Raw genomic sequence first — 22,748 nt, 5'->3', positions numbered from 1 at the left:
TGCTCATCGTGAACTGTTAACAGAAACCCGTTAATACAAACAAGTAGCACTTCCTGTTCAGATTAGCATTTTCACCAGCCTCTGGCTTCTAAAATATCGGATGTCTACATTCAACATTCTTGGAAGACGCACAACAAATACGTGAGTGGATTCGGGCTCATTCTTTTTTAATAGAAGCTTGTTCCAATCAGCTTTGAACAAAAGCTGGAGCAGCTTCTCATCAGCATTACATTCTAAGCAAAGTGACAATACCTGTCTAGCACCAGCAACCAAAAAAATACAAAGTCTGGCCTAATAGGCCTTAAAATTCCTTGCAAGCCAAGGATTTATAACAATACAAAATTATACTTTTTTTTTTTTTAAACACCACCACTTCCCATTACTACTGGTTCAGATTTACTGCCAACTGAGAGTATATAAAGCTAAAACCTGCTCCACTTTTAGCTTTTTCTGAAGTGCTGGCTGTCTCCAAACGACAACTCCAGCCATTTTACATCCGAGCTGAAAATAATATCAGTACCAGCATATCAGAGAAGTTTCATTAGAACATTACAGAGATCCAATTCCAGTAACAATCTGTTGCTGTCTGCAGTCAATTTAACTGTGAGACCCCATTTCAATTAATATCAACTGAGCAACATATAGATTAGAATATATAGCCCTAGTAGCACTGCAATTTCAAGTGTAACCATATCATTAAACTGCACAGAGTTGTTTTTACATTGTCCGTATGCCCCCAAACTCTCCTCCCTCCCCTGAACAAGCCTCATGTGGTCATGACCAAATTAACGAGGACAGCTGCCCTTTATGGCCAACAGCTGGTAAAAACAACCTAATCCAATCCCAGGCATCCTGACTTGGTACTTGCTCAATCTCCTATTCCCAAAGCACCTAAATTCCACCAGAATAGCTGAAGCCCTGTAACAGAAAAGAAAAAGGAGGCAAAACTCTATAAAGTGTTGGGTTTTTTTGGGTGTGTTTTTCTGTGGCTGTGATTTTTTTTTCGGAGTGAAGGGGTGGTAGAGATTTTATAAAAGACATCATTATAACAAATATAAATAACAAATAAATAATAATATATTATTAGAATAAAAAAGAAAACACAGACCTCCATTCACATCATTTTCCAAAAATAACCAAGTTAGTTTCATTACCTACAGGAACTCACGTATTACTTAGCTGACTCAAAAGATGTGTTATTTTAATCTCTTGCAATACTCAAATGTTTTCATTAAGTGTATGTTAATAGAAATTGCCAAGTCTTTAAATGCATTGTCTTTAGAAAAAAATCAATATTTGAAACAAAAAAGTATTTTTGACATATCCTTCACACAAACTGCTAGCAAGTAGGCCACAATAATAGTCACATCACTGTGCTGACAGCTTATTAGGCATTTAATTACTACCATATCTTTCAAAACAGTATTTTTTCTTTTCTGATTATTCTTCTCCTTTCCTAAGACCACCCTCTAGTACTTTTAAATATATGCTGCAGGCCTCATAATCATAGTGGAAGATCTTTGTCTTTCAATATATTGTGTACTTTCAGCAGATGCATACACAACCCTCATGTGCCAATCTAGAGGGGGGTGAGGGGAATCTTCCCAAACGTTAACAGGCTAGGGTAGCATTGCTAGTAATACAATCCTCTCCATATATATATAAAACCATCATCATGCTTGCTCACTGTATAGAGAAATTAAATACTACTTTCCCAGTCAGCACCATTTTTGTCTCAATTAGCTCAATAACTAGAAATACCTTATATAACCAAAAAGCTACATGAAGTGTTAATCATGCTCTTCTCTTACTAAAAATAGGGCACTAGCACAAAGGAAGTCTGCTCAACTTCCCATTCTATCGTCCATGTAAATAAAATGCTCAAAGCCTTTCCATCAATGTGTCCACTGGAAAAAGAAATACAGTATTCATATCTTCTAACCCAGAATTACTTCTCAGCTCACTGCAAGTGTTAATTCTGCAGTACAGCCACCATAATACATATTCTTTAAGTGCAACTTATTTCAGTTACAACTTACACCTGTAGTTTCATCTCAAATTAACTGGTGCAGAGTTAATCAATATGATGAGAATAAACACTACCTCAAATTAATTAAATGTGCTTTTCAATGCACATTTCAAGTACTGAGTATAAAAATAAAGCTATCAGACAATATATTTACTTTTCCACAAGACTACATGAAACAAATTGCAAATTCCAGTCTCCCAACCATCAGAATAACATCACACAATTATTACAATTTACCTGACCAGCTTGAATATTCAGTGATTATTACATCCATTTTTAAAGAGCTCTCTAACAGACTCTTTTCAAATACCTAAGAAAAGCCCTGCTGTAGAAATCCTTGTGTTCTACCCTTCAATGGAAAGAAGTTCAGATGTGGTGTTAATTAAATTTTAATTTTAAAAGGGCAATAGGTTTTAGCAGTTCAAGTAGATTAAAAAATAACTGAAAGTTCTCTCCATAAATACATTTATCGTGGTTAGAAATAGATGGTTGCCTGAGAAGCCATAACCTACATTTCCTCATCCATTTACTAGTTTCACTGTTGCCTGGTGCGCTCTGTGTGCTTGCATGTGAAAAGAGCATTGTTAATGGTCCTACATCATTCTACAGTTACAAGAAAGTTCATCCTCTCTGAAAATGAGAAGAAATGATTAACCAGGAAATAGAAGTGTTGACATAGTAATTTCCCAAACTTGTTTTTAGTATGAATGTATGCATGTCCTCCTACCTTAATTATTTACAACTTGTACCTTTCTATATGCTTGGACATGCATTTCAGAAACATAACTTTTCAAAGCTTAAAAAATTGCATTTCTGTCCCTACAAATATGCATGGAGATAATTAAGCCTGTACAATAGTCCTCCCATTTTAGAGTTATTTATGCAGTCCTAACACTGCATGAGTAAGATTTTTGCATTACAAATTTTACTTCTTGTATTAAAACAGTACAAGAAAGAATAACATGCAAATTATTTCCTGCAACAATGAATAAGTAATAATCTATTTAGTACTGTGGTTCTGTTCTAGCATAAATTGTGCCCTAACATGAACATACAGATTTTTTAACTTGTACTTCCAATTTCAGTCAGTTTTTCTTCAAATAAAGATCAGCACAGTCCAAGATATGGTTTCATTTTGTAAAACACATTTGTCATTGAACAATAGATAAATAAAACATGGCAGCACAGACTAACACTAGGCAGCATCCTGTGTATCTACCTCCCCACGCTCAACAAAAAGCTGAAATGATTCACAGAAGGCACAGCTGCAACATCATGAATATAACTGGTCCCAGTCTTGTAACTGCCTCTCTCTTGGCAAGTTTATGAAGAAAGGAATTCTAAGACAATTGGTAGAGGGGGAGAAAAATAATATTCAAGCATATCCTTAAATAACTATCAAGGCATATTAGAGAAGCATCTATGTAAACAACTGCAAGATCATTCACTGACTTTAAGTATTTGGTATATATACAATACTCTGCTTTCCACAAGTTCAGGCCTTAAAATTTTCTTTTATTATTGCAATAATAAAGCTATGTTCCACTGAATCCTATTTTACACTATTATCACAGTGACCATGTCTTTTCATTTAAAGTTGTCAAGCACTGTTAATTGTATTAGCAGACGTGCTATAGATACCTCTTCCTACCTTCTGAAACCAACTGTCATTCCCACAATTGGTTAACAAAGCTGTATTACAATGTTTAGCAATTATAATGTAAAAGCTAACATCTTTAATGCTATTTAAAATATTTTTAAAATGGAACAATTCCACGGCATGTGACTAATCAGATTCAACAACCTTCCAGCACCTTGTTTAGACCATTAACTTCACCTTTTACATTGAAGGATTCTAGATTTATAATTTTACTGGAAGTTATCAACGTTCATTTCCCAAGAATTTATGGTCTAATGTTCAAATTACTATTATACTAAGTCTATCTGCAGTATAACTTCTATAAAAATCACAAAACCAACCACTCCAAAGCACCTATAAATTGAAAAAATCATACTGCACATAATGAAAACTCAGTAACAAAAATACTAGTAAAAGTAAAAAAAAACACCTCAGGAATTCAATTTTACCTGAAGGAACAGCTGTATTGTTCTGGTGGTTTTCACCAGTTGACACAAATAAGTCTTCCTCCCCTTCAGTAGATGAACTCGAAGAAGATTCACTACTGAGATCATTCTCACTTGAACTGCTAGAGCTGGGTAGTAAAGCATACTTTCTTCGAGCTAACACTTCCCGTTTTTTCCTCTGCATTAAAATTCGTTCCTTTTGGTTCTGTGTCCGCTGTGAGGAACTGGTTTTCACAAATCTCTTTCTATATGGAAGTCTTCTCAAAGAACTGCTGTGAAAACAGGGCCTTTTCATTAATAACCCAGGTACAGAGTCTGCCTCAGTCCGAGGCCACTTTTGTGACCTTGCACTATGAGTTCTACTTGTAGTATTCAACACTGCCTGAGGGTGTCTTACAGGAGCATCTTTTTCTTCTTCAGACGTTACTGTGTCAGAGTCTCCAAAATGTAGGCTGGATGAAGGTGAAGAGATACAGTCACTAAAAGAAGAGTCATTGTCTTCACTCTGTGTTTCTAGATGCTGTCTTAATCCTAAAATGCCTTGGTTTTCTTTATCAGGACAATTTTGAGTATATGAAGGACCAGCCTGCTGGCTCTTGCGTTTTTTTCGCACCACAATACTTTTGTCTGGGTCTGTACGGTTGCCATTCATTTCCCTCTGCTTTTGAGAATCACCACATAAGTGAGAGAACTCATTTCCTACTTTACTGGCAATCATCTCAACTTCTGCAGGGAAGCTTTTGGCTGCCCCAATAGGCTCAGGGTTCAAGAGGATCCCCTTCAGACTCTCCTGTCTCTTTGGCGCATCAGAAGGAACTTCACTCTTCATATCCGCTTTTAGAGTATAAACTATATTACATTCAGGAGTCCATTTAGACATGGAAAGTTTTAAGAAAGGCCTAGAAATAAAAACAGATATGCATTAGAAAAAGAGAAAGCACTGGATTTTTTTTTTTTTTTTTAAGAACAAAACCAAAGTAAGAAAAGTCATTTATCATTTATTGACAAGACTCCCCACCCGTCAGGAAACACAAAACAGGATTAAATGAAACAACTGTTTCATAACTAAAAATTACACGTTAAGCAGTATTTATAATACTGTTTAGACAACTATTGTTACTTGCATTGAATAGACATTCTTGTAGACAGCAAAAATACTATTGCTTTCACAGAGGAAATATCAACGTATGCCTGCAAAACGCATGAATGTCTGTTTTACCAATAGTTAAGCAGTAGCCTGTAACACTCACGCTTACAGAAGTTGCATGAACTTGAGCTAAAGAGCTGCGATATTTAACCATCAACTAAACTGTATTCTTAAATAAGGCCTATATCTTCCCCTAAAACTGTATATACAGGTATTAAATACCTTGCATACAATACACAGTACAGCACGGTGACAACTGAGCTATAAAAATGAGTTACTTAGAATTCATGATTACTTTCTGACATGGGAATGAATAAAACCAGAGACATTTTGAAGCTTACTATTTTGGGGTAAAGTAATAGAAAACTAGTTTATTTAAAAAAAATAAACCACCACACATTAATAGTATGGCGTATATACAAAGCTATTTTCAGCCCATGTACTACTCTGCAATAGAAATTGAGCATCTATCACATGTACCCTTAACAGTCAGCACCAGGCAGGCTCCCCTCCAGGTCAAATACCAGGCTGGTAACATACAAAGTTGGCCTCAAAGACTATTTCCAATAAAACCTTTTGTACCAGATGACTACAGAGAGGCAAATAAAACAATAACCTCAGTAATACTTCAAAACTTCTACCTGCTTCACCTGGCACCTCTGCTTTCTGTTTAAATTCCCAAAAGGAAGTGACAAAGTAATTTAGTTCCTGCTGTGATAGCCACTGAAGTACTCTTTACTGCAAGTAATATTTTTTTGCACCTCATATAAATAAGGCTCCTGTAGACATTTGACACTTGTACTACTTAAGCAGCTAAGTGCTCCCTCTTCACTGCCACCCCCCCAGCTCGTTTGAAGAACATCTCCCATGCTCTTCTGCCAGAAGTGTTAATACACTGAAACAGACTACAGAGCTGACCAAACTGAGAAAGATTTCCCAGCCAGATCAGACACCAGCCTGATTCATTGCATACGCACATAACCAGTGGTACCTGGCTTACAGCAGGCTATGCTGAATAACCAGGAGGCTGCTTCAAAAAAAACCTGCGTAATTGTACCTCGTGTGGAAATGAGGCTCCTCAAGCAGCACATCTGGTATGTCCGTGAGGCCACAAAAAAGACTAAGTCAGCAACAGTTAGATCTCTGGTAGGTAGCACTGCCTACTCCGGTCAGCATTTTCTGCCTGAACCACCAAATTAAGTCTTCAGAAGGCTAACATGTTCTTACATGTTGTCACTGTCATAGAATTAATCAATACAAGACTGAAACTACAGAAGAGTCAAATTAACATTTCTGAGATTGTTCCACGAATTGATACTTTCAGAAGCAGCTGTGAGCCAGTTGCTGTTAATATTCTTAAGAATGACCTGTCTGAGTTGGCAACAGGTCTAAATGTATGTGTTATCCCTGTCAGCCTGTGCTCTTCTCACAGCCATAAGCAACTCATCTAATTCTTCAAGTGATGCAATCTGAAAAAAAATGTGCACGAGGCATAAACGTTGCAGTACTAAGACCTAGAGAAGCCAAGATGTTCACTGGATCTTCCTGGAGATCAAGAGTCTTGTAGACCCCAGAACCCCAGCTGAAAAGATCATTCAAGTCTTCTCACTAGGAATCCTACAAACATGTCTAACAGTTACTGTTAAACGTGACACCTATACCCTGTGCCAGCTAAGAAAGCACTGCTGTTTTCTACCGGAATTACTGATGGAAAATATAACCATATGCTGTAAGTTGAAAGCTCACTGCACGCAAGTCGGACTAAGCATTTAAGAGCTGTTAAACCTCTAACTCTTCCTGTCAGTACATACAGCAGGACTGGTTCGTACTTTCACTTCAACAAAACACAACTGGCAGTAGGAGGTATTTCTTATTTACAAGTGTTAACAGAGCTGCTGGACCCTGGACAACACATGTTCTTATTTATTGCAATACAGTTTAGTGGCATGTGCTGAAAGGCTACCTCCTTCTCTAGGAATGAATAACAAAGACGCAAAATTGGAATCGAACTGGGGACAAACATTAAGAGAGTATAAGTTTTCATAGTAAACAAAAATGAAAAAAGGCCTCTATGAAAGCACTGGAATTGTCCTCTGCTCCTGACAACTCCTGAAGGAAAATACCAGTTCTCACTTGCTCCTCTGCTGATATGTGCTTACCCCCATACATGTACCACCTCTCTCAGAAACCAAGACTTCCATTTTACAATATTTATTTCTAATAAGAACATGAAATTGGAATTCAAAGCTGCTAGAAGCACAGAGGTGAAGGAATACAAAGTCTCTCTCATCCTTACAAGGTCACCTTTAAGCAGCTCTTTTGGTCTGTTATTTCAGCACCACTGTTTCATAGAAACACAACACAAACTTTTCCAAATGCAAGCCAGCCCCTCCCATAACAACTCTATATTTCACTGCAACTTTTTCAGAAAATCCACAAAATACTTAGATTTGGTAAACAAATGAAAACATTGATTTATTGAGAGGTTGCTCCCTTTGAACACGATCACGACTTACATTACGCTACACTCCCAGCCTATTCACAAGTTTGCTGTTCTTTTAATATGATAAACTAAAGGAATAATTCGATTTAATTCTGAACTTTTCTTAAGACAGAAACCTGAACAAAAACAACAACAACTTTTCTCATTATGCAACCACAAAGCATACACCTTTATGTAAGCTGCTTACTTCAGCACAGAGGCCATTGCACTAAAATATAGAGGTATTAAAGTTACAACAAAAATATAAAGCGAGAAACTTTACACTGTGAGAAACTTCAAACTACTCTAAGATAACAAAAACACCTCAACCACCACACAGTGAAAACTAGCACATGTGAAACAGTTACTAGCTTAGCTTTATTCCAGTAAGCAGCCTAGATATTATAGCCAGGTAACTCAGAGCCAAATACCTTGTGTATTTGTACTACTTTAGTAGTAGTAGTGACAAGGGAAAGTCAGCAGTAACTCAACTAAGTAAATAATCAAGAACCTTTCATTTTTGCTAGTCAGTACACATCCCGATGGACTGCTTGCTCATGTGACAGCTGCTGGCTTCCATTTAAAAATTACACAACAGCTTAAACATTTTTGAAGTGAATGGCAGCAATCAACAATTACTAATAACCTATTCATTCAGTATTTAGAAATGCTATTAGAAATCTTTGAACAAAAAAAAAATAGTCAGCAGAAGAGACAGAAGCAAGAAGAGCTTACTATTTAACTGGAGTCCAATCTCCTAAGCATTTTCAGTGTTCAGGCGTAAGAAATACACACTACATACAAGTCCAATGCTTCTACATAGCATTTAAGACAAACTTTGAGTGACTACAAAAATATTATGCAAGTAATTAAAGCTCATTAGAATATAATCTGCTGTTAAACTATTAGAAGATCCTACAAAATCTCCCACTAAAAACAGTCCTCAGAAGCTTTTTCAGAAAGCAACAAGATGCAGTAAGTGCTCCTCTTCCTTTTTAACTCAGGGAATCGAGACTTTGAGAGGAAAGAAAAAGGAGGTAACATCTTTTATGCCATTTTAAGCGAAGACTTGAACAGCTGGTAACAGAGCTATCTGAAAACCATAAATCTAAGCTCCTCTCTAAAGTGTATGACTCGATTCAGAATCAAGAAGTGCCCATCCATGACTTTTATCCACTCACTGCACAAATTGAAGAATATTGATATCAGTCACTGCAAGCCATACAGCACTGCAAGAAAACTCATGCAAATTGGGGAAGTCCCTCGAAACTGCTCTATCAGTCAAAACACAAGTGCAAGTTTTGAGATCTTTACATCAGACAGAAGTTTATGATCACATAAAAGCAAAGCACGTGAGTTATCAGAGAGCAAGGTGTCATTAAGAATTAATTTCTCTACTGACAGAGAAGAAGCATGATGGCACTGAAGTCTATAAAGAAGCACTATAAAAAAGTGAAACAGTTCATGACACATGAACTCAAATTTTCATGTAAACTTGATGAATACATGTAACCTATCATTTTTTGAAGAGGTATTTTCAGGTAGGTTGTAAAATATACTCAGCTCCCTTTGTCATCAAGAAAAAACTTCCTTTTTAGGTGTCAAAAAGCACCTTGATCAATTCAAGTCGGCTACAGTAAGCACACTGTGCTCTGACACATGACCAGCCAACCACCCTGTAGAACTTCCGCTTACCTTCAGAACAGGCTTCTTACATAACCCCAAATTACCAGTCTCCGTCTTGTTAGTGTAATACACACCTAAACCCAGAGAGCCATATAAAAGGTATTTCCTGGCTGAACTATTTTGGTAGAGTTCTAGGAAGCCTGCCTTCGTAGGCTTGATGGAAAGCAACAAACAAAAAAAGCTTCATTACAAATCAGCTATTTCCCCATCTTAGATCACAAAATGCTTTGGGGTGGAAGGGACCTTAAATATTGTCTGGTTCCAATCCCACTGGACACCTCCCACCAGCCCAGGCTGTCCAAAGCCCCATCCAACTGACCTCGAGCACTGCCAGGGATGGGGCATCCACAGCTTCCCTGGGCAGCCTGGGCCAGTGCCTCACTACCCTCATAGTAAAGAATTTCTTCCCTGTATCTAATCTAAACCTGCCCTATTTTAGTTTAAAGCTGTTACTCCTTGTCCTATCACTACATCCCCTGACAAAGAGTCCCTCCCCAGCTTTCCTATAGCCCCCTTTAGGTACCAAATCTTCATCTTCAGTTTCCCTCTCCTCTCTCATTACAGTGATTTCCCCTTGCCTCTGTGCACTCCCCACCACACAGACCCTAAATGCACTTACAAGTAACTCAAGTAACCAGGGTTGAACCTAGAGGACAATACAGAGAAAAATTCTTCCAAATATGATGGCTCCGGAGAGTACCAGGAGCTTGCAGAACATATCGCTATCATCACCCTGAAAGAATGCAGCAATTTCATTTCCATAAAAATTCTGTGGTATCTTGGACCATTTATGAATCCACCTCAGCTGCCCATGCATACAATGACACCAGGCAAGTGAAGCTATTTAAGATTCTTTCAGAAAGAAAGTTTCTATCACTTTCCATATGTAAATCCTTTACTAAGTCGTAACTTGTGTTTTCTTTGCATATGCTATCTGAACTCACTATTACAATTTTAAAAATGACTCCCTTCCCTAATACTATAAAATGGCTTCTATAAAAGTTGTTTTTAACATTATTTTTACACCTGTAAGCTAACAGTGGTACGGCTGTCTTCATGAGAAAACTTCTGTTAGCCTCTGGTACACAAACACAGACCTTGTTTTGTATACTGTTCCTACCACAGTATTTTTTCAAACTGGCAAACAGGGCTATCAAGAGCTTGAAGAATGGACCAGTGAATGAAAGTAGAATACAAACTGCATCTTGGAACACCAACAGTCATTATTGTCCTGTTAGTAAAAGATACATTTTTATTCTTTCAGCAAGGCTCTTCCATCAGATGGATCAAGACACCAGAGAAGGGGTAAACTTATAAACTTAAGCTTTTAAAATTTGTACAAGTCCTTGGGCAAATGCAAGATAACCTAAGTACTACTACTTCCCTTTCTCAAGGGCAGAGAGCCAAACAAGACTGATTAACGCACGACCCTGACCCAACTGAGGTTGACAGGGGATTGGGAGCCATTTGAGAAGCTATTACAATTCCACAAAGAACAAATCTCAGTACTACCATGCCCTGCTTCAACAAAACTGAAGGGCTCAATGAAGCAGTTCAGGACAAAACACCTGTAAGCCTCGAAGGGGCAGTCACGTCCTATTCATTTCAACCCTATCAAGCAGGGGAAATCATACAATGTCGAGTAGCAAGAACACAAACATCCAAAATCCAGTTCCACTGTCAGCAAAACAAGTGCAATCACTTCAGAACTACGCCGCTTTGCTTTGCTTTTGACTGATGTTCATTTTCACTATGTAATGAGAAACTGTGCTCTTTTAGAGTTTAACACCAAATTTTTAGTATACTGTATTTTGGTCTTTTAATCTTTGCTGGAAAATAAAACAATTGATAGTTTAAAATCTACACACCTTTACAAAACAGCAACAATCAAAAGCCGGTCTGAATTTCTGTTATGTTTGCTTTGATGTTAGGTGGCATCACTCCCAATTTCCCAACCACTCTCAATTTCCCTTTTTGTGCTCTAACGCAGCTGGAGTGATAACGGATGCCGTGATTTTTGAGTGACAGAACTACCTAAGAATTCTCCAGGCAGAAAACTTACTGTTTGCCCTACATAAAGGCACAGCATATCAGAATAACGTGTAGTATTAGTTATCAGCTGCATGACAATGTTCTGAAGACAGGTTCCTGCTGACAGTCTCCCGAAGACACTCCATTACACCCAGTCCTGATGGAAGACTATGCCAGTGCTCTGGAGAGGGGCGCTACGGTTTTACCTGAGCCACAGCACAGCAGGCAGACTTACTTACCCCATGCAGCCACTTCTAGGAACCATGGCTGATGCGGAAAGTCTACTCTCCAAGTGAAACAGTGCTACTTTAAGTACAGTACTACTCTTATTAACCTTGCAAAGGCATCTCAAAGGTAAGTCAGACCACAGTACATGTAACCAACAGAAACCAGCCTCTGGACCAGCAGACTCCTTAATTTTATGTCTGAAAAAAACTCTTCAGGGACCTTCCAGGTCTGTTTCCTCATGCAGTAGTCAATTCATATCAGTAAAGCAATCACCTTTAAAATGGGTACAGAAAGCCTCTGTTATGCCATGTTAGCATTCACCTCTGACACTTACTACCCTTGGATTTTTATTATTTTTATTCAAGAGGCACTGAAAGCACTGCACTGTCTCTTACATCTTCAAGTAGAATCCAGCACAGGACAGCTACAGCAGAAGAGCTCTTCCCGAGGACTGGATGGATCTATGGCCTGATTCCAGCTGGAATGGAGGGAGCGCACAGGAGCATGCGCAGCTGGATGCACCTCAGCTAGATGAGCTGGCAGGCTAGGAACAACTCTGCATAGAGCCCTCTGAATAACAAGCAAGTTCCCCTGCGATACACCATGAATCAGCCCAGGATGGTTAAGGCACCCATAGAAATCCAAGTACCAATCAAGCATCAGCAAAGCATTAACGTGCACTTACCCACTTGAGCAAGGAATCCATTTGCCTTTGCACAACAGATGCAAGTGATTTGACAAACATGGTGCTCACGAACACATTCTTCAGTCTAGACATTTCTTTGCTTTGTCATAGGCTTAAACTCTGTTAACTACACTAACACTACGTAAATCACTATTTTAAGACAGAAGCATTATGATTTGGCAATCAGGAATGCTTTGGCTTCAGTGAACTCAAAGACAAACATAACTGCAGTGAATTTGGGAATAAGGAGTTGTAGCTTTATAAAAGAATGACAAAAATACACTTACTCTTTTACTAGAGCTTAAGATCTTAACTGGGGATTCTGCTTCAGCCAACTTTAATAGAATTGTTTCCAGAGATGCTTAGGGAAGTTCTGAATTACACAGCCATCAAAAATAATTTAACAATTTATTTATTAGTCCCTCTGGCAGTTTTGACCTTTCAGGTACGCATAACTGTTCCTAATACAGTATCATTTTGCAAACACTTCTTGATAAAGCCCTAAGGAGCTAAGTATGACATGATCCTTGCTATGACTGCTAACAAAAATCCTGCAGGTGAGAACTAAGAAATTAAGCATCAATGCAGGGTTACATTGTTTTTTAGGAAGCTAGTGAGAAGTAGGAGAACCTGCAGACACTAAACCGAGTAGACATGACAGGTTAAGATGGAAGGAGAATGCAACTTCTCCAGTCCTTTCACCTACTAGAGCAAAGCAGCTGTGGGTAAAAGTCAAATGTTTCACTTGACAGCAGCCAGATATATTATTAGGATGGCACTTCATTGCCACCACCCTCCCTCCCCTACCCAAATACAGAAGGAAGTCTCTTGCTGGTAGTCTTGGACAAGCCTTCTCCAAAGAAGTTTCATTTGGTAGATACTAAGGAAAACATCACTTTAAGTCACAGCAGTTACTTTTCCAAATTGCTGGAACTATAAAATTCTAGGTTAGTGAAGGAAACATATTCCCTTCTCTCTTCCCCTCTGCTCTATTAGGGGTCTCTGTTTGGCCTGACATTAAACCACCACAAAAAAACAACAAACTAAACCTAGGCCTTGTTTTTTGAATGAAGTTCACTAGCGTAAAAACTAACAATGCATTTTGTTTCTTTTAAGAGCACTGCAGACTTCAGCAACAGCTGATCGCTACCACTCACACTGAAAAATCTTTAGTGACTATGACTGGGAATAACTATCCTATTCTTATGTTGTGCATATTTCCTATCCAACATTACTCAAAATTCTAAATCTCTTTAAATGACATGCAAAGAATTGAATCACTACAGACCTGGTGATAAAATTGACCTGAAAGAGGTTATGCATTAGTAAAGCTGTTGGGAAATCTTTATATAACATCTGCCTGTGCTAACCCCATTGTTTACCTCTGAATTTTTACCTCTGAATTAAAGTGTCCCTACGCCCCCCGCACCCCTGTACTTTTTCCCCATTTATTAAACTGCCTAACACCTTGGCCTCTGGATTTCATCAGCTGGGGATGGGACACAATTACCTTTATCTTCTCAAATTCAAGTCTTCACTACTGGAGGAAATGGAAACAACTGAGATGAAAGGTTCTTGACTAAGAAAAAAATACTGTAACTGATGTCAGCTAACTGTTATTGCAGCACAGCCACCTCCACTGAAAGACTAGTCTATTATAACTGCTTATAGATGTGTACAAAACTATTAATTTGAAGATAAAGTGCAAGTCATGGATCTACCAAGATATACTCTTGGTACACTTTACAAAAGTCACTGCTTCATGAAAGACACTTCTGAAAGGTCAGAATGCTCTCACGCAGATTTTGAAAGGCCATGTGAAATATGCATAAATGCTTAGGGCTGCTCTTCACCCCCGGGCTCCCAACACTAGACATAACTGCAGCTCTAGCTGTGGGGGCTTCAACTGTGAATAAAGTTTCAATATGCATAACTTCAAGAGTTTTAAAACAGGAAGCTTGGTTATCTTATATCCTTTTACTTAAACAAAATGAAACACAATACGTGCACACAGCCTTTCCTGTCCTATGAATTCAAAAGGAGGTCATTTTCTACTGTGGATGAGAGCATGACAGGTGACCAGACATTCACAAGCATGGAGATCAATCACATCTTTCCCTATCAAGCACCTGCACATGAGCAAGTGTACAACCTGAACTGCGGGTAATCCCGGCTAATAACTTTTTTTTTTTGGGAGCGGTCAGTAAAGTTCCTCTATCCCATAAAAGGGGAATAAGAACATTTAAATTGGTGTAAAGCTACTTGGGCAGCAAGAGTTACGAGTATGTCAACTATTAGAAGTTTTGATTTTTAAGACTGACAAAGTATTCCAATTTGTTTCCATTTCATGTGATTTTCCTCATAAAATATTTCGCTAAACACACAGAATTAATCTATTTTTGGAATTTCTCACTAGCTACAACAAAGGCAACATAAGCCTTATTTCCCCACCTGATAACCTGGCTTTTCTTTATTAGTCTGTAACACTGCTATTGCGCCATGATGTTACCTAGAGGTACCCCTGCCCAGCAGTCAATTCTTTTACTTTTATTATATATTAATTTCTGAAGTAATCCCACCAAAAATCAAATAAGGTTTTACAATTACAGCAAGATCCTAACTTCTGCATAGTATCTTCTTTCGGAGCTGTACCTGAGTAGGAGGAATAAAGGGTATCATTTGATCAGCTCATGGTTTCACAAAGCCATCTGAAGCCATGAAGGAGCTTACTCAAACCAAACAAGAATTCCACGAATGTATGCTCGGCTCTAATCCCTGAAACATCGACGCTTGAAGGAGAGCATGCTTAACACCCACCTATTTCCATGAGTTCCAAATCTCTTTATCTCAGAGGGTCCGGCCTACATCCCTGAACGAGCACAGCTTCCTTGTTTACCAGGCAGCACACAGCCGGCTGGTTTTTGGTGCTTCAAACGGCTGAAGACACAGAACACCAACTCCGCAAGCAAACCAGATGACGTTATGATTATTACGCACGCAAACAAAACTCGTTTCCCTAAGGGAAAAATCTGTGACAAATTTTCAAGGAGACCGAAGAGCACGGCGGCTCCCGGCGGGGCTCGTGAGGCAGGGGGCCGCCGGGTGAGGCCCTCAGCGGGGCCCCCACCTCCGCCCGCCGGGCCCCGCTCCGAGGGGACGAACGGCCCCGAACGGCCCGGCCCCGCCGCAGGCAGCCCCCGCTACCGGCCGGGCCGGGGGAGCGGAGCGGAGGGGAAGGGAGATGAGGAACGGCGAGGGGAGAGAAGGGCAGGGAGCAGCCCGCCGCCCCCCCGGCCCTTCCACCCGCCGGTGCCCCGCCCGCCGCCCGGTACCTGAGAGCGAGGCCGAGGGGGGAGCGGCCGCCGGCGCCCTGCTCAGGGCCGGCAGGGAGGAAACGGCCCCGGAGGGTCCCCGCAGCGCTGCGCGGCCCGGCCCGGCCCCCGCCGCCCTCCGCGGAGCCGCCCGGCCGCGGTGCGCGGGCTGGAGGCGGGCGCGGTTCTGTTGTTGCGCAGCCCCCACCGCTCCCCGGGCGGGCAGGCGCGGCACGGCGCGACGCGACACTCGGCGCTGCTTTACAGCCGCCCGCAAAGCGCAGCCGCGCGGGGGCGGGGCGCGGCGCGGGGGCAGGGCCGCGCTGGAGCCCGCCCCGGCCCGGGGCCGCCGGGCTGAGGCCGCTCAGTGAAGGCGGGGCCGGGGGGCGCAACTGAGCGCAACTAACCTTGAAGGCCAGACTAACAGGAGCAAGGTAAAAACAATGAATAAAATAAAAAAAATCATTAAATACAATATAAACGCTGTGCCCTTTAATATCAGTGACTGCAGTTTCGGTACGTATCAGGCACAACACACGAGCACAGGACATCACCGAACTGCGCAGTCCGGACAACGAGCAGCAGCCAGCACCGCGATGGAGAGCCAAGAAAATGCAAACGTCCTTAGAATATTTTAGTGGAAGTGTTTTTCATAGAGAAGTTTTAATGCTATTGTAAAAAGTATTGCAGATATAGTCTCAAAAATACTTTACACAGCTTTTTTATTTAATAATATATATTCAGAGAAGATGGAGTCTAAGCTTAAGAGGACACTCAAGGGAACATGTGAGAGGAAGTAAAAGAAATTTGGCTGCATTAACTTAAGAAGAGACAGAGGGGAGTTCTCCATAAGCTGGTCAGAGCCTCACACCAGCAAAGAAACATACCAATTGGTTGTGTGTTTACATATTTACCTTTTTACTTAATAATCCTTTTGAACACTGGTGCCAGAGATGACAGAAAGGTACTTCCTGGCAGAGAAAAGGACAGTCACCCTGTGCTCACCAGCTGAAAGACATTCCTTGAGGAATAAAAAGAATAATAATGAAAAGATACTCCTTCTCAGAGTTCTTAGCTACAGAAACCCAAACGGTTAAATCAAGTCAATTCAAAATTCAAAATTCAAAATAGCTTGCAGGCCACGGTGTCATCAATTTGTACTGAACTCTTCAACTGCTTCTAACTGGCGCCAAACAAAACCATTCCAGGGACACCTCGGGGCCTGGCAGAAGTACAGACGTAGAAGAAACCATCTCATCTAAGGTCAAAACAATGCCAACCAGCAGGAGATTGCACTTCCTATTTGGGGGGTGAATAAATTAAAAAAAATCAAACCAACCACTATCCTGAGACACCTTCAGCAGTTCGGCTTTGTAGTTGGACGTGGTTGTGCAGCCCAGGGGCGCTGTCTCTGTCTGAGTGTCCACAAACAAAAGCTAGGCACAGCTTTTTCCAGATGCAAACACCGGCTTTTGGAACCCAGTCCCACCAGGCACACGGCCAAGATGCAAGGTGTGTGCTGTCAGAAAGAGGTGTCCTTGCTCAGAGCTGCGTGAACTGCAAGCCTGGTAGTGTCCAGGACGGTGTGAATACTATACGCTTTATCTCCTGTCACAAATACACAAATATCACCATCTGGAGGAGCTCAAAATGACTTGCAGCCAGGGTATTAACCCAGATGAAGCAGCCCCCTTCCTTGACACTTACATCATATGCAGCTGTGTAGACTTAAAATGGACCATCCTTAACTGTTTAGGTGTTTCTAAGTGTTTGGTCAATTCTTAACTGCTAGTAACATTAACAAATAGCCTCTTGTGATAACATTATGAGGCTGAGACAGAAAAAGCAGCACAAAATCTGTGCAATTGATATTCAGATGATACAAATTGCCACAGCTCCCACCAGTTCAGATGAAGATCTTACCAAATGATGAAAACTGGATAGACGGAAACAATGGTAAAATAAACCCTTAAAAATCCATATAGTGAAAAATTCCTGGTAGGAAACAAGAAAAGAGCGACACACTTGCATATTCAAAAAATAAAACTCTGAAGCTCTGTGCTATATATTTCATAGGGATAACTATAGGAATTAATGTGATTCATCTGGGAGAATTTGAAAGCTCTGGAAAGTAACACACACCACCCAGGTAACTGCATTTTTTAAGACACACGGAAAAGCAAAATATCCTACATTACAGTAAAACAGAAATGACCTGCTAGTCACTCATTTCACTTCATATTATACAATGTGACAAGGCTTTGAAAGGTCAGACGTTTTTTGCAACACATTACTTCATAGAGCATGCAAATCCCTAATAAGGTCTTAAGCAGTTAGTCTAAGCAAGATATTTTAAGTATTTAAGTTGTCAAGTAATTAAAAGTTGTGTATAAATAATTTCTTAAATACTGTCAACAAGGTCGCGGTTTCTTTTTAAATAGGGGAAAAAAGTTTCATTTTTTACCAAAACACATATATGCCACCAACCCATTAACAGAAACATGATATGAGATACTCCTTTAAATTCTTGCAGTGCTTATAACATAATGGGGACAAATATATGTATTTTAATTATGAATCACCAACTATTTTAGGGCAATTAGGTTTAAAACAAATAAAAACTCCTTGAATTCAAGGATCTGATTTTACACTACGAAATTCCATAGCCACTTCCTAGCCAGTACATATACTTTCAACAGTCACACAAAGGAGAATATTTGTCCTTGATTTACAAGCGCATTGTGTTCTCCACCTTGCTGTTCTGTAGAGGAATGATAATGCGAGCGACTTACAGATCAAAAACTCATTTGTACAGCCTCCTGACTGCTCATCATATAGTATATCAATAATACATCAAAAAGAAAACTCTACATCCGAAGTGGAAAAAGATGTTTTTCTAGCAATGATGTATATTAAATTAGCAGTGATTCTTCATTTCAAAATGCATCTATTGTCAGATATTCCCTGAAAATATCTCAAATGTTACTATCCTTCCTTGCCCCCCCCCCCCCCCCCCCCGGAGAGAAATGGTGCCGCAAGCACACCAACTGGTAATTGCCAATTGAAAGCTTGGTCGGAGGTTTGAATACAAACAGCTTGACATCAGAATTACTAAAAGCAGAATTTGAAGTTGTAGTAACTAAGTGATATAACATAATAACTGGGAGTCAATGCCTTTCAAAGTAAAATGGACTCTTCCTGTTGATTTCAGTTAATCACTCTTATAAAAAAAAAAAAAAAGATCTAAGAAGGAACTGAGTCATTGCATCATTTACTGTTGTAATAACTAGCTCTGATGCAGTTAGCAGCCATAGTATCCAAAATACTGTATTAGAAACTTAGGTTTCTGAAGAAAAAAAAAAAAAGCCTAAAGCTGAAGTGAAACTTTGTACTCCAAAATGAGTTTTTAAATGAACAGTGTGTTAAGCTGCATCTCCCCCTCCGCATGTTCTTAAACCAACATCTCTTCTTTTTGGAAGGGCATACTGACAAGCAGGTGCCTGTGTAAAGAGGAGAAATCTGGGACACTGTTCTACTGGAGGTGAATGCTCTAGCCATAAGGCTTTCTTAAAGAACTAATCAAACAAACAAAAAGAGCAGGAACTTCCTCTCTGTGTTTTGAAGTCATTGAATAATACTGTTTTAGAGTCCAGTCATTAGAACTGCACAGAGTACACCAACTACATGAAGCCGTAAAAGAAGATAAAATAGCTAATGTTTGATCCTCTGTTAGGCTTCAGTGTGAGGTAGGAAATAGATAATCTCCATCTTGATGGTGCTGGCTGGTCTATGCAGAATTACAGGGGCCATGAAAAAAAAAAAAATCTAAGGACGTTCACAGCTTTCACATGTCTCACATAAGGTAGACAAAACTTAGTTTATGGGAGCACAGTTTTGGGTTTCTGTCTTTGCTGTTATTTAAATACCAATATCTGGGCCAACCATTTCTCCTCTCTGAAAGGCTATTACTATTTCCTAATCAAACTTTACCGCAAATTTCAGAACCTAACTGTATAGAAGTCTTCTCCTTGAAGACTAGTAGATGTTTTGAGAGACCACAAAAGGTCAGAGTACTTTTCTTAAAAACAAACAAAATACCCCAGGAAGTTAGAAACCAGCCAACATAATAAAATTCCTGAGCAAATTCAAAATATACCTGAAAATAACAGGTATACCTGGAAAATAACAAAACGATAAATACCAACCACCATGACTTGCTTACAGCAACCTATCAAAACAACTTTATTTTTCAGTTATGTTACCAGAGACATGAATAAAATGAAGATCTTAGTTTTATTGAGGCTTTTGACATTCTGTTCCATTCACACTTACTGTCAGTAAGGACATAAGGGCAGTAAAGATGATGAAGAAATTTGATCTGGATAGAAAGCACAAAAGTGGTGCCAAACTGTTTGTTACCAGAGGATCACTGTTGGTAGTTTAATATCAAAACAGAAGTTTTTATCATATAAATTCCCTCATACACTTCAATATTTTAATATATTTGGGTAAGGAGTTAGAGATTATATTTATAAACCTGCAGCTAATACAACGTTGACAGGTACCACAGAGCAGAAATCAGCAATAGTCTGAAATCAACTGAAAGAATACAGAAATTCTATAAACACAAGTGCAAAGTTCTGCACTTAGCAGGAAACAATCACCTGCAGAGAAATGGGTACTTGCAGAAGAGAATCCAATAGGTAGAGTGGATCACAAACCATATATATCAACAACTTTGTGAGGCTGAAAAAGGCATACAGCCCACTGAGATGCATAATCAGAAGGGCTGTCACCAAGACAACTTGAGGAAGTTGTGAAAAGACTGGACAAGAGCTAGAGAGGTGCAACAGAGAAAGGTCATGTGTTCCAGAACTCTGTTTAAAAAAGGAAATAATCTGGGCTTTTATTCAGAAACTGAAAGACTAAACAAAAATATGCTAACAGTCTTCATTTATGTAAAAGGATGCTGCAAAGACAAAGGGAATACTGTCCTTTAGATTCACTTCGAATAAGAATGCTAAACTGCAGCAAAAATGATTTAGTTCAGACATTTGAAAAAGGATAGTTAAAGGCTAGACTAGACAGCCAGAGGAATGAGTGGCATCTGTATTTAATGCTTCAAGAACAGGTTAGACAAACATCGGTCAAGTTTGTTCTCATAATAGGGTATCGTGCCTCAAGGCAGGATGACTGAGGTTACGTCTTGAGGTCACTTTTAGCTCTTTAAATCTACAGCTTTGACATCTACAGGACATCAACAAATTCTGAAGTTTAGGTAAGTCAAGCAACCCCTATAAAACATTTGTGTCTTTCCTGAGACGGAGATTAGAACCTAACCAGTGGGTTTTATCTGTATTTGTATAGGAGTTTACCACTGAGAAGCTCAGTCCTGACTGAGAGTTTGATACATTCCTGAATTCAAAACAGTATGTAAATAAATAACTGTAGGACTTTTCTATGTATTGTTTAAATGTTATACAAACACCCACAAAATCTGTATCTATAGTCTACAGTAAAGCTAAGGAGTTAATTGGTTAACCTCACAGGCAATCCTGATGTATTTCATGTCAAGGCAAATGTTATCATAGAGGACAGCATAAGCAAGAACATATACAGATTTCTTACTTGAGATTGTTCTTTTTATAAAATCTTAACCGCATCGAGGAGCACCACTGCACATTTAAAATACTCATGCAATCATCGGTCCAAATTATGTTTCCTTTTAGACTTAACTACATGCTTGACTTTTACATATCTGGATATTAGTCTTTTTTAAATGGTAACTATGTAAGCATTTCTTACATACTTCAATTGCATTTTGAAAACAAAAAAGAGGATGGCGTTACAGGCCTTTGCTGGATTTGGGACTTACTTTGCACCAAAAAAAAAGGTTTAGCTAAGGTTTATTAAATAAAATGAACACTTTTTCAATTTTATCAGTAGGCAATTTTTGAGTGAAGAGACAGAACAGGAGGATTGTTGTGACAAACTGGTTTCGGATGCGTTCAAGTTCACAGATTCTTCCTTATTTGAAGATTTAATAGCATTTATAAAATCTAATATTGATAAAATTACTGCGAGCATTTCTCATGGGAAGTGAATGAAATGACAACTAAATACCTACCATTGTGTGGTACAAACACAAAGTAAAAAAATCACAACAGGTACTCCATTTGTGAAGAATTTGATTTCAAACATTAGCATTGTACTGCTGGGGTACTTCCACAAAAGAAGTTCTAGGCAAACAGATCTAATTCTCCCTGGGTTGTTCTCCCGCTGGGTTTTAAAGCCACTGGAGCCACCGATTAAAGAAACTGCTAATTAACCTGAGTAAAATCGGTACAATCGGGACTAAACACTTAAGCACGTTTCCTAAACTCAGGCCAGTCACCGGCCAGGGTAAGGCTGCAGGCGCAGCCCAGCCCGCTAACGCGGCCCGAGGGGCAGCGGTGACCGGCAGGGACCAACTCTCCTGGCACCTCAGAAACACGCCCCGCGTCCCGCCAGCGCCACGGCCGGGCCGGGGCCTGCAGGGGGCCGGTGCACAGGGGCCCGGCCCGCGGCCGCCCGCTCGGGTACCGCCCGCCCGCGCCAATGAAGGCGCGCGGCCGCTGCCCGACACACCGCTATCTGTCCCCGACCGGGCCCGCGCCCGCGCAAGACGCGGCGCAACGCGAGCCCAGCCCGATCCCGGGGCTCCTTGACCCGGGGCTCCCTGACGCGGCGCTCGCCCGGCCCGGCCCGGCCTCCCCGCCGCACGCGGCCCCGCGCCTCCCGCCGCCCCGGGGCACCTCATGGCTCGGAGCGCCGCTCCCTGCCGCAGCGAGAGCCCGGCCCCGAGCCCCGGCCCGGCCTTCCTGGGCGGGCCCGGCGGGGCCGAAGCGGCGTCCCCCCTCCCCGCCCGCGCGCCGCCGCCCACCTCTCGCGGGGAGGTCCCGGGGCCAGGTGAGCCGCACCGCGCCTGCGCCGCGCCGCCAGGTCGGCCGCGGCCTCCATCCGGGTACTCGCGGCCGGCCGGGTGGGGGGGGCTCATTGTGCGTGCAGCTGCCGCGCTCAGTCGC

At 40.6% G+C, this 22,748-nt stretch overlaps 1 protein-coding gene across 10 annotated transcripts in view; it reads right to left on the bottom strand.

Moving 5' to 3' along the window:
• The window catches only part of RNF111 (ring finger protein 111), a 53,214-nt gene extending 30,468 nt beyond the window's left edge, over positions 1-22,746 (bottom strand). For 6 of the 10 annotated variants that reach the window (XM_035553978.2, XM_035553983.2, XM_050713008.1 and 3 more), the window contains exons 1-2: positions 22,607-22,746; positions 4,118-5,013 (exon numbers count right to left, since the gene is read on the bottom strand). In XM_035553978.2, coding sequence (XP_035409871.1) covers positions 4,118-5,013; positions 22,607-22,683 — 973 coding nt within the window. In that variant the 5' untranslated portion in view covers positions 22,684-22,746. Of the gene's footprint in view, positions 1-4,117; positions 5,014-15,190; positions 15,560-15,705; positions 15,811-22,478; positions 22,558-22,606 lie in introns of those variants that run through there. The other 4 variants (XM_035553977.2, XM_035553979.2, XM_035553981.2 and 1 more) reach the window with 4 other exon arrangements.
• Between the last annotated feature and the right edge of the window lie 2 nt (positions 22,747-22,748).

This window comes from Cygnus atratus, chromosome 11 (genome assembly GCF_013377495.2).
Source record: "Cygnus atratus isolate AKBS03 ecotype Queensland, Australia chromosome 11, CAtr_DNAZoo_HiC_assembly, whole genome shotgun sequence".
In the NCBI taxonomy this organism is placed as follows: domain Eukaryota; kingdom Metazoa; phylum Chordata; class Aves; order Anseriformes; family Anatidae; genus Cygnus; species Cygnus atratus.
The sequence above is the reverse complement of the archived record's forward strand: the minus strand, read 5'-3'. Positions and strand labels throughout refer to the sequence as shown.